At 53.6% G+C, this 12,326-nt stretch overlaps 1 protein-coding gene across 1 annotated transcript; it reads left to right on the forward strand.

The window, feature by feature from the left end:
* Window positions 1-1,788: 1,788 nt before the first annotated feature.
* PLK1 (polo like kinase 1) lies at window positions 1,789-12,209 on the forward strand. Its single transcript, XM_016222657.2, has 10 exons — window positions 1,789-2,193; window positions 2,824-2,992; window positions 4,711-4,855; window positions 5,729-5,822; window positions 7,156-7,375; window positions 9,683-9,838; window positions 10,850-10,927; window positions 11,120-11,274; window positions 11,371-11,553; window positions 11,750-12,209. The coding sequence occupies exons 1-10, from the start codon at window positions 1,789-1,791 to the stop codon at window positions 11,954-11,956; spliced, it is 1,812 nt and encodes a 603-aa protein (XP_016078143.2). The 3' UTR covers window positions 11,957-12,209.
* Window positions 12,210-12,326: the final 117 nt, after the last annotated feature.

Raw genomic sequence — 12,326 nt, forward strand, 5'->3', positions numbered from 1 at the left:
ATCTGCTGCCTCCTGCACGCCCCTCACCGGGGGTGGAGCCCGAAACCCGGTCATGTGCGGTGATCTCGAGTGGAACCGAGATCTCCTGGATCATGGGTGGATGCTCAACCACTGAGCCACACTGGCCAGGCAATAATAACTTTTTAAAAAAAAACTCCCTTTTAGCCCTAGCCAGTTTGCACAGTGGTTAGAACGTCAGCCCTCCAACTGAAGGGTCCCAGGTTGGATTCCAGCCAAGGGCACATACCTTGGTTGCAGGGTCAATACCCCCCCTCCCCCTGTCACAGTAGGGGCGGAGGCAGCCAATCAGTGTGTCTCTCTCACATCGATCTCTCTCTCTCTCTCTCTCTCTCTCTCCCTCTCCCTCCCCCCTCCCCCTTTCCACTCTCTCTGAAAAGCAATGGAAAAAATATCCTCGGGTGAGGAATAAAAAACAAACACAAAATTCCCTTTTATTCAGCAGACATGTGTTACTCCTTTTTACCAGGCATTGCACCAGGAACTTGGGACATTTGCCTCTCAGTTTATTGGAAGGCAGGTCAAGAGATAAAGAGATACTTATAATGTGGTTGATTTTTGCTGGGCTCTATCAAAGACACTGTAGGGTGACAGGTACTGGGAGACAGCTTCTAACTTGGCTATTTTGCCACTCCAGGGTTGCCATTCAAGTAGCTACAGAAGCCAGATAGGCAAATAGGCGAAGGTGGGGGGTGGGGAGCTGGCAACTTCGGCACAATGGGAAAGTATGCAGGCACAAACTTGCCAGAGTTGCTAGTTTTGTTTTGTTTTTTCAGGAAAAGCCACAGTTATGAATTTTGTGTGAGCTCTCTTGATTTTTAAGTCCTTTAAATGAATCCAAATTTTAAAAGCAAAACACCCCTCCAGGCCAGATTTGGCCTTGGCCTGCCAGTTTGCCAGGCACTCTGCCAACCAGCCATCCCTCCCTCTGACCAAACATTGAGAATCTGCTGTTTTAGGCACTGGGAAATACAGCAGCTTGCGCGGTGTGGGGCTCTGGTATGGAGTTTCTCAAACTCAAGTGTGTATAGGAATTACCTGGGCAGTCACGCTGAAAGGCAGATTCCGCTCAGGCCTGCAGCAGGGCCTGAAAGCTGCCTTTCTAACAAGCTCCCAGGTGATGGTAATGGTGGTGGTCCCTGGACCATACTTCGGGCAGCGTTGCTGTGTAAGCCAGCGGGGTGCCCTAGCAGCTGTTACTTGAACGGGAGGAGTAGGGACCTTGCCCTGAAGATGCAAATTCCTGGCAAGCATCCTGTTTTTACCTAGATTTTGGTTTATTGGGGGTGCCTCCGAAGAGAGCTGACGGCACGGGAGGGGGATCTAAGGCTACCCCAAGCTATCTTTTGGCGCTGACGGGTCTCAATTCCGAGCTTATGTTCTAGAAGGCGGGGTGGGGTGGAGGAAGGCTTAAGAAAGGCTTCCTGGAGGAGGCGCTTCCCGGGCCTCGGAGAGCGGAGCCCTGGACTCCCGCTCCGCCGAGGCTCCTTCCGCAGGCCGCCCACGTGTCCCGGTCCCGGAGTCTGTCAATCAAGCGCCGCCGGCCCCGCGCGGCCCCGCCCGCGGAGCGAGGTTTAAAGGCGGCGGCGGCGCCGAGCGTACCCAGCGTGCCGCGCGGCGGGCGGGTTTGGATTTTAAATCCCCGCGGCCAATCAGCGGCGCGCAGGCCCGTGTAACGTTCCCGGCGCCGCGTTTGAATTCGAGGCGGAGCCGAGCGGAGCGGTGTCAAACCCTGCGGGAGCCGCTAGTCCGCCGAGCAGCTGCGGGAACATGAGTGCGGCGGCGGCAGGGAAGCTGGCGCGGGCACCGGCCGACCCCGCGAAAGCCGCGGCCGCGGGCGCCGCCGCCCCGGGCGCCCCGGCAGCCGCCCCGCCGGGCAAAGAGATCCCGGAGGTGCTGGTGGACCCCCGCAGCCGGCGGCGCTACCTGCGGGGCCGCTTCCTGGGCAAGGGCGGCTTCGCCAAGTGCTTCGAGATCTCGGACGCGGACTCCAAGGAGGTGTTCGCGGGCAAGATCGTGCCCAAGTCCCTGCTGCTGAAGCCGCACCAGAAGGAGAAGATGTCCATGGAGATATCCATTCACCGCAGCCTCGCCCACCAGCACGTCGTGGGCTTCCACGGCTTTTTCGAGGACAACGACTTCGTGTTCGTGGTGCTGGAGCTGTGCCGCCGGAGAGTGAGTGTGGCTGCGGGGGACCGGAGCTGCGGGGCCGGGCTTGAGCGCCGGGCCGAGCTGCGGGAGAAGGAAGGGCGCCAGGGGGCAGGCGCCGGGAGCCTCGGGGGGCGGAAAGGCTCCGGGGCAGAGCTGGGGCGGCTGGGGGAGGGGTTTCGGTTTCGTGGAGCCGTCTTGTGGCTGCCGGGGCAGCTGCCCCTGGACGCTGGGTGTTGGGCGGAGGGGACCCTGGCAATGGGCTGGCGTCCGGAGTTGCTAAGGGTGGAGTCCCGGGGAGGGGGCGCCGGGATCCGCGCTCCCGGGTTGGGGTTGAGTCGGGAGAGCGGGCTCCAGCCACGCTTCGGGGCCCAGGAAAGGGATCTGCCGCTGCGAAAAGCCTGGGAGGGGATACTGGGGACTGAGCTGAGGGAGTGGGGCTCACCGGGGTCCCAGGGCAGGGCGTGGGCAGGAGCCAGTAGGAGAGCGGGGTGCTGTGAACGGCTGCGCCAGGTTTTGGGGAGAGCCCAGGTCCTGGTTGTTCTGGAGAAGAAATGGCCGGGGCTGGGGTCCTGGGCTGCCTTTACCTGATGACACCGCCTCCAGCCTCGGACCTCACACCGACCCTCCGACCCCTTCCTCCTTCACCCCGCCCAGTCGCTCCTGGAACTGCACAAGCGCAGGAAAGCGCTGACCGAGCCCGAGGCCCGCTACTACCTGCGGCAGGTGGTCCTTGGCTGCCAGTACCTGCACCGAAACCGGGTCATCCACCGCGACCTCAAGCTGGGCAACCTCTTCCTCAACGAGGACCTGGAGGTGAAAATCGGTGAGGCGCTGGGCCCGCGGCGCCCCTGGCACAGCCAAGAAGCAGCAATAAATGGGAGACGGGAGAGGGGCAGGAAGGAGAGGTGGTGGGAGGCCTGGGCCTTGGTTATCGGTCGGTGCAGGGTACCAGCCCTCAGTGCGCCGCCTGTCAGAGCGTGTGCTCGCCGCCCAGAGCCCAGCCTCCCCGCGTGCTCTTCATCCCCCGCCCTCCCTGTGGCCGCGGCACTGCCGTCTGTGGAGTGAGTTTGCTTTGTGGTTCGTTTGTGGCCTTCTGTTCTGTGTCCCCCATAGGAGTGAGGCCCTATGGTTCTTGTGCTTTGCTGTCTGACTTCACTTAACCTGCTACTCTCAAGCTCCATTCATGTTGTCACAAATAACAGTATTCCACCCTTTTTAATGGCTGAGTAGTGTCCCATTGTACATGCACACGCTTCTTTTACTACTGATTTACTTATTTCTTTATTTAACCCTCGCCCAAGGATAGTTTCCCCCCCATTGCTTTTCAGAGAGACTGGAAGGGGGGGGAGGGAGAGAGAAGCATGAATTGGTTGCCTCTCACATGCACCTCGACTTGGGCCGGGGACCAAGCTTGCAACCGAGGTACCTTGACCAGAATCATACCCGAAACCCTTCAGTCCAAGGGCCGATGCTTTAACCACTGAGCCACACCAGCCAGGGCTGAACCACATCTTCTTTATTCCGTTATCCATCAAAGGCCACAGGTTGCTTCCATGACTTGGCTACCGTGAATAATGCTGCAGTGAACACAGGGGTACATGTGTCTTTAAAAAGAAATGTTTCCAAATCTTAGAGGTAGATACCCAGAAGCGGGGTTGCTGGGCCATATGGTAGCTCTATTAATTTTCTGAGGGACCTCCGCACTGTTTTCCACAGTGGCTGTGCCAATTTACGTTCCCATCAGCAGTGTACAAGGGTTCCTTTTTCTCCACATTCTCTCCTACACTTTTATTTCTTACACAGTTTTTTGGGTTTTTTTTAAAGAATTTAAATGAGTTTCCAGTTTTAAAGTTAGGAGGCTGAACACAAAAGTTTTGATTTGGATCTCCTTTTATTTTAATTAGTTTTAAAGTTTTAAATTGATTTTTAGAGAGAGAAGAAGGGAGGGAGAGAATCATTGATGTGAGAGTAAGACATCGGTTGGCTGCCTCCTGCACACCCCCTTACCGGGGATGGAGCCGAAACCCAGCCTTGTGTCCTCACTGGGAATCGAACCAGCAACCTTTTGGTACACTGAGCCACACCAGAGTTCTTTTTAAACAGTTGGAAACTCCAGCAGTACAAGGACAGCATTCCCTCAGGGCAGCTCTTTGCTGGGCTGGAAAGCAGCTGTTCCATTTAGACTCCCTCTGGTTTGCCACAGTCCCAAACCCTCCCTATTACCTCACAGACTTGCCTAATAGCAGTCTTGAAGTTTACTTACTTGATCCCTGCGTTTTTCTCTGCCTGTCAATTCCCTTTTAGAAGCTTAGCCCTCCTTTCTAAGAGGAGGGGCTAGGAGGGTCAATGAGAGGCCCCTCCTTGGGCCAGCTTGTTGGGAGGATTCCTGAATAGGCCTTGCTGCACACAAGGAATAGAGCTTGAGGGATCAGATGACCCTGGTTGTCAGTGGTCAAACCTGAATCATAAAGGTAAGTAGTCTGCGTTGGCAGATGACAGAGGCTAGCATCTGAGTTCCTCCCCTTCCTCCCTCTGTCCCAGGGGATTTTGGACTGGCAACCAAAGTGGAATATGAAGGGGAACGGAAGAAGACCCTGTGCGGAACTCCCAATTACATAGCTCCTGAGGTGCTGAGCAAGAAAGGGCACAGTTTTGAGGTGGACGTGTGGTCCATTGGGTGCATCATGTAAGTTGGGAGACCCACCAGCCTCAGCAGGGGCTCTTTTGGAAATCTCACCTGTGAACTGATCTGCCTTTGAAAAGGCTGCTCCAGGGGACAGACTACCCAAAAACAAAGCTCACTTTACCGTCTCATCTTGTCACTGTGTGCTGTAGGATTCCTGCAGCCTGGGCCCCTTGCTGTTCAAAATGTGGCCCACAGACCAGCAACACCGTTACCCAGGAACCTGTTAGAAATGTAGAGCCTGAGTCAGAATCTGGATTTTATCCAGGTCCCTGGCTGATTGTCATGCATAAACGTTTCAGAACCACTGATCTGAAAGCAGCATTGGGTGGGAGACTTAGGCCTGGAGTGAGAGCTGGCGGGAGGGGGTGCCTGTGCTCTGTCCAGATCAAGGCACTCAGAGCTGGGTGGTGGGCAGAAGGCCTTTTCAGATGTTATCTTTGTTGTTGTTGGCCTGAGTATTGGGATGAGAAATGAGCTGTGGCAATGGCCTTGTACTTCCCGGTGGAGCTATTTCAACTGAAGACTTCAGGCTTCAAGTATAGAATTATTGAGCACAGAACTGCCTCTGCAGGAATGAGTGGCCCCGTTTTGACTCTTTCTGTATGGGTTGGCAGCCTCTGGGACCCTAGAACCCTGCAGGCTTTTGCTGAAAAATCACTGGCCCATAGGAATCCTCTTCTCATCACCTATAATCTACCGAGGGCTCTCTGCCAGTGTCCTGGTCCCTGGGGCTGCTCAGGGGCTGGGGAACTGTCCTCAGAGACAGAGTGAGTGTCCAGAGGATGCCTGCCCCTCATTCGGGCCCCGAGATGATTCGTCCCGCGTCTGCGTTTTGGCTGAGAGCCCTGAGCCAACCCCACCTTGTGCTTACAGGTATACCTTGTTAGTGGGCAAGCCCCCATTTGAGACATCTTGCCTAAAAGAGACCTACCTACGGATCAAGAAGAACGAGTACAGCATCCCCAAGGTGACTAAAAACACTTGAAGTATAACTTGAGTATGTTTTGTTCCCCCCCCCCACCCCCAAAGCTTTTTACTAAGCCCAGCTGCAACCTGGGGGCACAGAGAGAGGTCAGCCCCACGCATCGGGGAACCTCAGCGCCTTAGAGGGTCTGTGTCTGACACTGCGGACAGAACTGGACATATGTGCACAGAAGCATTTTTTCCAGGGGGAGAGAGTTTGTAGATTTCACAAGTTGGGTAGATAACCCCAAAAATGTGTAAAAAGCAAACACCAAAAAAAAAAATGGAAAGGGAGCAGGAGGCAGAGGAGAGGTGCTGCCTGAGCTTGGTGCCGCTGGGCAAACGGAGCAGGAGGCAGAGGAGAGGTGCCGCCTGAGCTTGGTGCCGCTGGGCAAACGGCCTGGCCCTCCGACCTGGGGCTCCCACCCATGACACGGAACTGCTGCCGCCGCAGCACCTCGCACTTGGCCTTGCACACGTTAAGTGCTCACAGTTGGGGACCACTGAGTCCAAATGGTGTGCATTTTCACAGCCACCTGGCACATGGCTGTTTTCCTGCTTCGTGTTCTTGCCTTGTGTGCAGCCAAGAGCCCTGTCCCATAAGGACAGACAGTCCTGAAGGGTCAGTTAACTGTCAGACGGACGCAACATGGAGTGGTTCAGAGTGTGGGCCCTCCTGCCGGCTAGACTGCATCCGTGTGGGTGCTGGCTCTACCACTCATTAGGTGTGCATTCTTAGGGACATAACCTCTCTGCCTCAGTTTTCTCATCTGCAAGAGAAGGGTGGTAAGAGGTCTCCAGCCCTTAGATGTTTTTGTGAGGGTTAAATGAGTGGCTATGATGTGCTGTGGATAGTTTCCTGGTACAGTGAGCATGGAGTTAATGCTAGGCTGTTCCTATGCATTTGACCTGAGCTCAGTTATAGCCCTCAGAACCTTCTCACCAGGGCTCCAGGCTTGGTGCTGTGTCCCCATTTTATAGATGAAGATACTTGTCACAGCTGGTGTTAGGGGCAGAACTGGGACTTAAACCAGGTCTCTGTGGCTCCAAAGCCTGTGAAGAGCAGCTTGAACTATGCAGGAGCAAACTCAGACAAAACGACCTCAACTCCATCTTGAGTTTCAAGAGGAAGGAGAAATAACCATCCTCACAACTTACTTAGTCTGACGCTTGTTGATTCAATGAAGCTGATAGTGGGGAACCTGGCATTGCCTAGTCGCCGACTGGGGCCTATCTGATACCGGGGGCTGCAGGTGGAATGGACCTGCGGCTCCTTGTGCGGTGCCACACTTGGGCCTCCATACATCCTCTCACGGCTTCCCCCATCTCTGCTCCAGCACATCAACCCGGTGGCGGCCTCCCTCATTCAGAAGATGCTTCAGACTGACCCCACTGCCCGCCCCACCATCCACGAGCTGCTCAACGATGAGTTTTTCACCTCTGGCTACATCCCCGCCCGTCTGCCCGTCACCTGCCTCACCGTCCCACCCAGGTTTTCCATTGCTCCCAGCAGCCTGGACCCCAGCAGCCGGAAGCCTCTCTCTGTCCTCAATAAAGGTAAAACGAGGTCTGGGTGGACACTAGACCCCGCACAAAGAACCTGGGCTTCAGGTGTGTGGGTGGATGGCCCAGAGCGAGGCTGTGCATGGTCCTGAACCCTTGGCCCTGTCCTCCCAGCAAAATGCCCTTTTCCTGGGCTCTGTCAGGAACTCAGACCGCAACAAGGCTGAGTGACACCCGGCAGACCCACAGAGGGGACTGGACTGAGCAGCACACCTGAAGAAGCCTCCCTCGGAAAAATTCTGACCATCGCTCTAGTATGGTTCAGAGAAGACTGGAAAGTTTCACATGTCCACGCAGAGCTGAGGGCAGTGGACTCCAACACCCTGCCAGATGCAGGTCACCGAGATGTTGTCCCGTGTGCCTCATCTCCTTTCTTGTTCCTCTGAAGTTTTTGAAGTTAATCACAAACCCTATAAACTTCAGTGCATGTGTCTTTAAAAGGATGGACATCTTCTTATAAAACCACATGCCACTGATTAGGTTGTCATTGTTTCTAGGTCTTCAGAGGACAGAATTAGGAGATGCCTAATATGGGGGGCAGGGCATGAGTTTAATTTCAAACTTAGGAAAAGGCGTGAGAATAGGCAAAACCTCCTGTGTCCACTTTACCCAGAGCCACAGTTTGTGTTTTTTTTCACATTTGCTTCATGAGCCCCCCCTTTCTTCTGAACTGTGTGTGAGTAAGTTGTATATATCCTGTCGTTTACGACTTAATACTTCAACGCATGTTTCCCCAAACAAAGGTTCTTTCACAAACCACGGCACATGGCACAGTTATCAGGTTCAGGAAATTAATGTTGATACAGTCTTATTTTATGGCAATCTTTTCCTCTCCTGTGAAGTTCCTGCTTTTCTTTTGGTAATTATAAGTGGTTCTAATATACTGTTACAGGGTTTTTACTTCTTTGATTTTACCTTTGTATTTCTTTTCTCTTAAAATCTTGTCTCATTACTTTAAATTTTTCAACATACATAAACAACTTCCTTTTATTAAATGATGTTTTGTTTTCTTGCAGTTCTATTTGTCCTTGGAATATATTTCACTAAAGATAAAATAGTGTGAAAAAAAGATCACTTGAAATATTTTTTTTCTCTGTTTGACATTTTTCTATTGGGGATGCCAGTCTTGATCACTTGGTCCTGGTGGTGTCTGATGGGCTTCTCTGCAGTGTCACCTGTTTCCCTGTGTAGTTAAAACATGACTTGCCGGGAGCTGCTTTGAGACTGTCCTGTTTCCCAGGTTTGTGCCCACGATGTCAGCACCCCTGGTGGATGCTGCCTGTGGCAGTTGTGCCCGTGGCAGTTGTGCCCGTGGCGTTCCGACAGTGATGTTTCTCTTTCCTGGCTCCTTCCACGTTTGTTCAGTGGGGCTCTTCTGTAAGGAAGAGCCGGTGCTGCTCGCCCACGCACTTACTTATGTGACTGTCAGTCTGTGCTCAGGGATGTTTGTTCTTTGGGCTATCATGTAATAGTGTTTTTTTAGGGATTACTTTTTCTTTTCGCTTTAATTTTTGGGCATAAAACATTTTATTAAAACTTCTTATGCTGGAAAGTTTCAAACTTACCCAAAAGTAGAGAGAACTGTATGAGGACCCCCATGTATTCATCATCCATTTTCAGTAGTCAGTAACGTCTGCCTGTATTTATTTTTATTTATCCCACACCCTCCCCCCATTTTTGGCTAGAGTTCTAAAAGCAAATACCAAATATTATTCCACACTTAAGTCTTTATTACAGCTTTTAAAATGGAAAGCTCTGCTCTTTACTATTATAAAGAACTTCATGTTCCACAAGAAGGGGCCCGGGGTGGAGAGAGAGAGGATTAAACAGATGAGCATGAGACAGAATTGTGCTTCTGCCGCTCAGACATAACCAACGCTTCAGGTTCAGTGGGGATCTTCTCCGACTGTTGGTTACATGTGAGTATATAAAGCACATTTTAGGGCAGGAAATCTCTTACATTTTCGTTAAATGCCTGCTTCATTCATCCTGCTGGTCTGCAATTTGCTGACCCCTCCCATTTTCCTGGATGCCGAAGGTACTTTTAATTCTGAGTGTACAACACTCTGTGTCTGGGTGTGGCCGTGGAACCTTCCTAAAGGGCTTGGCCTGGTGCTGGAGGTACCAGTGAGTACCAGGTGCCTGTCCTTAGAGCATGAGCTCTAATAACCTGGCACTGACTCAGTTTACCCAAAGCAATAGAAATTTCCCCTGGGGAGGGTATCAGCTATGTCAGGGGGGCTGTGCCCCTCCCAACCTGCTACTTTTGTGCCTAGCTAACGACCACGTCTCTCCTCCTAGGTACGGAGAACCCCATGCCTGAGAGGCCCCGAGAAAAAGAGGAACCAGTGGTCCGAGAGACTACCGAGGCGGTAGACTGCCACCTTGGTGACATGCTACAGCAACTGCACAGTGTCAACGCCTCCAAGCCCTCAGAGCGGGGCCTGGTCAGGCAAGGTGCGCACTGCGGCCATCTGCGCTGGGGTTACCCAAGGCATCTCGCGAGGGCAGAAAGTCTCAGCCAGCAGAGTGTGGTGGCTTGTGCAGGCCCCTATCCCCATATGTTTAGTTCCCCCATTTCCTGTAGGTTAAAATCCCAGTGAGTTAGCCTGACGTCCAAGGCCTTCCGTGGTCTGGCCCCTTCCTTTCTGACTCGTGTTCTGTCTCCACAAATGCCCCATGTCCAGGACCTCCCTGTGCTGCCTTGGTGCGTGTCCATAGTTTCTTCTGTTCAGTGAATTCCTGGTTGGCCTTTAAGACAGTTGAAATAACAGACCTGAACGTGCTCCAGCCTCAGGGCTCTGCTTGCATTGTCCCTTCTAGAAAGTTCTGCGTGGCTCACATGCTCATGTTTTTCAGATGCCTCCTCTGGGTCCCCCCTTCGCCAGCATTTCCTGGTCCCATGCCTGGCACCTGCCACCCCCATTCCTGCTTCATATTATCTATAGCACCTCTCCCTCGACGTGCCCATACTGGTTTTCTGGACTTTAAAGAAGAGATTATTGCCATCACTGTGCATAACATTTTGATGTATTTGGAATTGTCTGTCTTCTCACAATTTTTTAATCACTCAAAACAGAAAAGCTAGATAATCTGTCAGCCACTGGCTCTAACAATGATGGAAGCAACTTAAATACTTTGTTCGTATTTATTTTGATTAGTCTCTGTCCCTATGAATAGAATGCAAGCTCCGTGAAGGCTGGGTTTTGGTCATTGCTCCCTGTACCTGCGACCCTGCCTGGCACATAGTAGGCCCTTGATTAAATGGGTCAGTTGAATGAATGAGGAGAACTTGGTGCTCTGTACTATAACTTTCTGCTTACATGTCTGTCCCGCTGCTTGTCTAACTTGTTGGCAGCAGAGGCCTGGCTTTGCTCTTTGGGGCTATAGGTGTGGTGCCCACCTGGTGTGGGCCACCTGAGGGGAAGAGACTGGTTCTGACCAATCATCTGTCTGTTTCCATCCCAGAGGAGGCTGAGGATCCCGCCTGCATCCCCATCTTCTGGGTCAGCAAGTGGGTGGACTATTCGGACAAGTATGGCCTTGGTAGGTTTCTTCCAAAAGGGGTGGATGGCCCTGCTACAGCCTCGTGACCCTTTGACCTGTTACAGGCTCTTGCCTTTTTTGGCTGCCAGGCCCTCTCTCAACTCCCATCTCCATCCCAGGTCTCCCAGGGCCAGCTCCCCATGTTCCCCTGCTCTCTGCCCCCTTTCTGAGGTCTCGCCCCACTACCCCTAGGATATCAACTGTGTGACAACAGCGTGGGGGTGCTCTTCAATGACTCGACACGCCTGATCCTCTACAACGACGGCGACAGCCTGCAGTACATAGAGCGTGATGGCACAGAGTCCTACCTCACCGTGAATTCTCACCCCAACTCCTTGACAAAGAAGGTGGGTGCTGGCTGGCCCGTGTGGCCCCACCGTGCTAGGAGTCCGAGTGATGTGCCAGGCGGGCTCTAACTCTGGGCTCCCTGGCTTTCCAACTAGATCACCCTCCTTAAATATTTCCGGAACTACATGAGCGAGCACTTGCTGAAGGCAGGGGCCAACATCACGCCACGGGAGGGCGACGAGCTGGCCCGGCTGCCCTACCTGCGGACCTGGTTTCGCACGCGCAGTGCCATCATCCTGCACCTCAGTAACGGCTGTGTGCAGATCAACTTCTTCCAGGTGCGTGCGCGGGGAGCCGGGGCGGGGTCTGCGCCTGTCGCGGGCTCATGGAGCTGGCGGGGAGTGAGAGCGTGGGACCTGGCCCCCAGCCACTGGGCCGCCTTCCTTCTACTCCCTCTACAAACATTAGCATCTGCACCTTCAGTCCACTGATCACTCTGTCCGTCCCCTTCCTTCCCTTGTCCTTCCCTCGCAGGACCACACCAAGCTCATCCTGTGCCCGCTGATGGCTGCCGTGACTTACATCAACGAGAAGCGGGACTTCCGCACGTACCGCCTGAGCCTCCTGGAGGAGTACGGCTGCTCCAAGGAGCTGGCCAGCCGCCTCCGATACGCCCGCACCATGGTGGACAAGCTGCTGAGCTCTCGCTCGGCCACCAACCGCCTCAAGGCCTCCTCGTAGGCCTTCCCATGGGACTGGTGCTGCCCATCACCCCGTTCTGGCTGGCTCCCACGGTGCTGGTTTTTGTAGTGTGCCCCCCAGCCCTGGGGGCTGCAGGGGGGGCTGCTCTGTAAGTTATTTTTGTACACGTTCGGGTGTGGGTTCTGTGGCCCCTTGCTTCCCTCTCCCCTGCACCATATGTACAGAATATTGCTGTTGGATTCAGGACTGTCCTTTCCCTGCTTTTATGAACATTAAACACATGAGAATCTTGCTTTTCTTGTGGTCCGAGGGGTGTCTGGCACCCGGGCTTTCGGCGCATCTCTGCTACAGTACCCAGCCCGGGCTGCAAGCCTCTGCGGTGTTTTCCAGGTGAGGCCAGCCTCAGGCA

Source organism: Miniopterus natalensis, chromosome 3 (assembly GCF_054644295.1).
Source record: "Miniopterus natalensis isolate mMinNat1 chromosome 3, mMinNat1.hap1, whole genome shotgun sequence".
Lineage (NCBI taxonomy): Eukaryota > Metazoa > Chordata > Mammalia > Chiroptera > Miniopteridae > Miniopterus > Miniopterus natalensis.

What these genes read in the sequence shown, in the direction of transcription:
- PLK1 (XM_016222657.2), top strand. Translation starts at nt 1,789, where the DNA reads ATGAGTGCGGCGGCGGCAGGGAAGCTGGCGCGGGCACCGGCCGACCCC. An exon ending in TGGAGCTGTGCCGCCGGAGA is followed by an intron (nt 2,194 to 2,823) that starts GTGAGTGTGGCT and finishes CACCCCGCCCAG; the next exon opens with TCGCTCCTGGAACTGCACAA. An exon ending in TGGTCCATTGGGTGCATCAT is followed by an intron (nt 4,856 to 5,728) that starts GTAAGTTGGGAG and finishes TTGTGCTTACAG; the next exon opens with GTATACCTTGTTAGTGGGCA.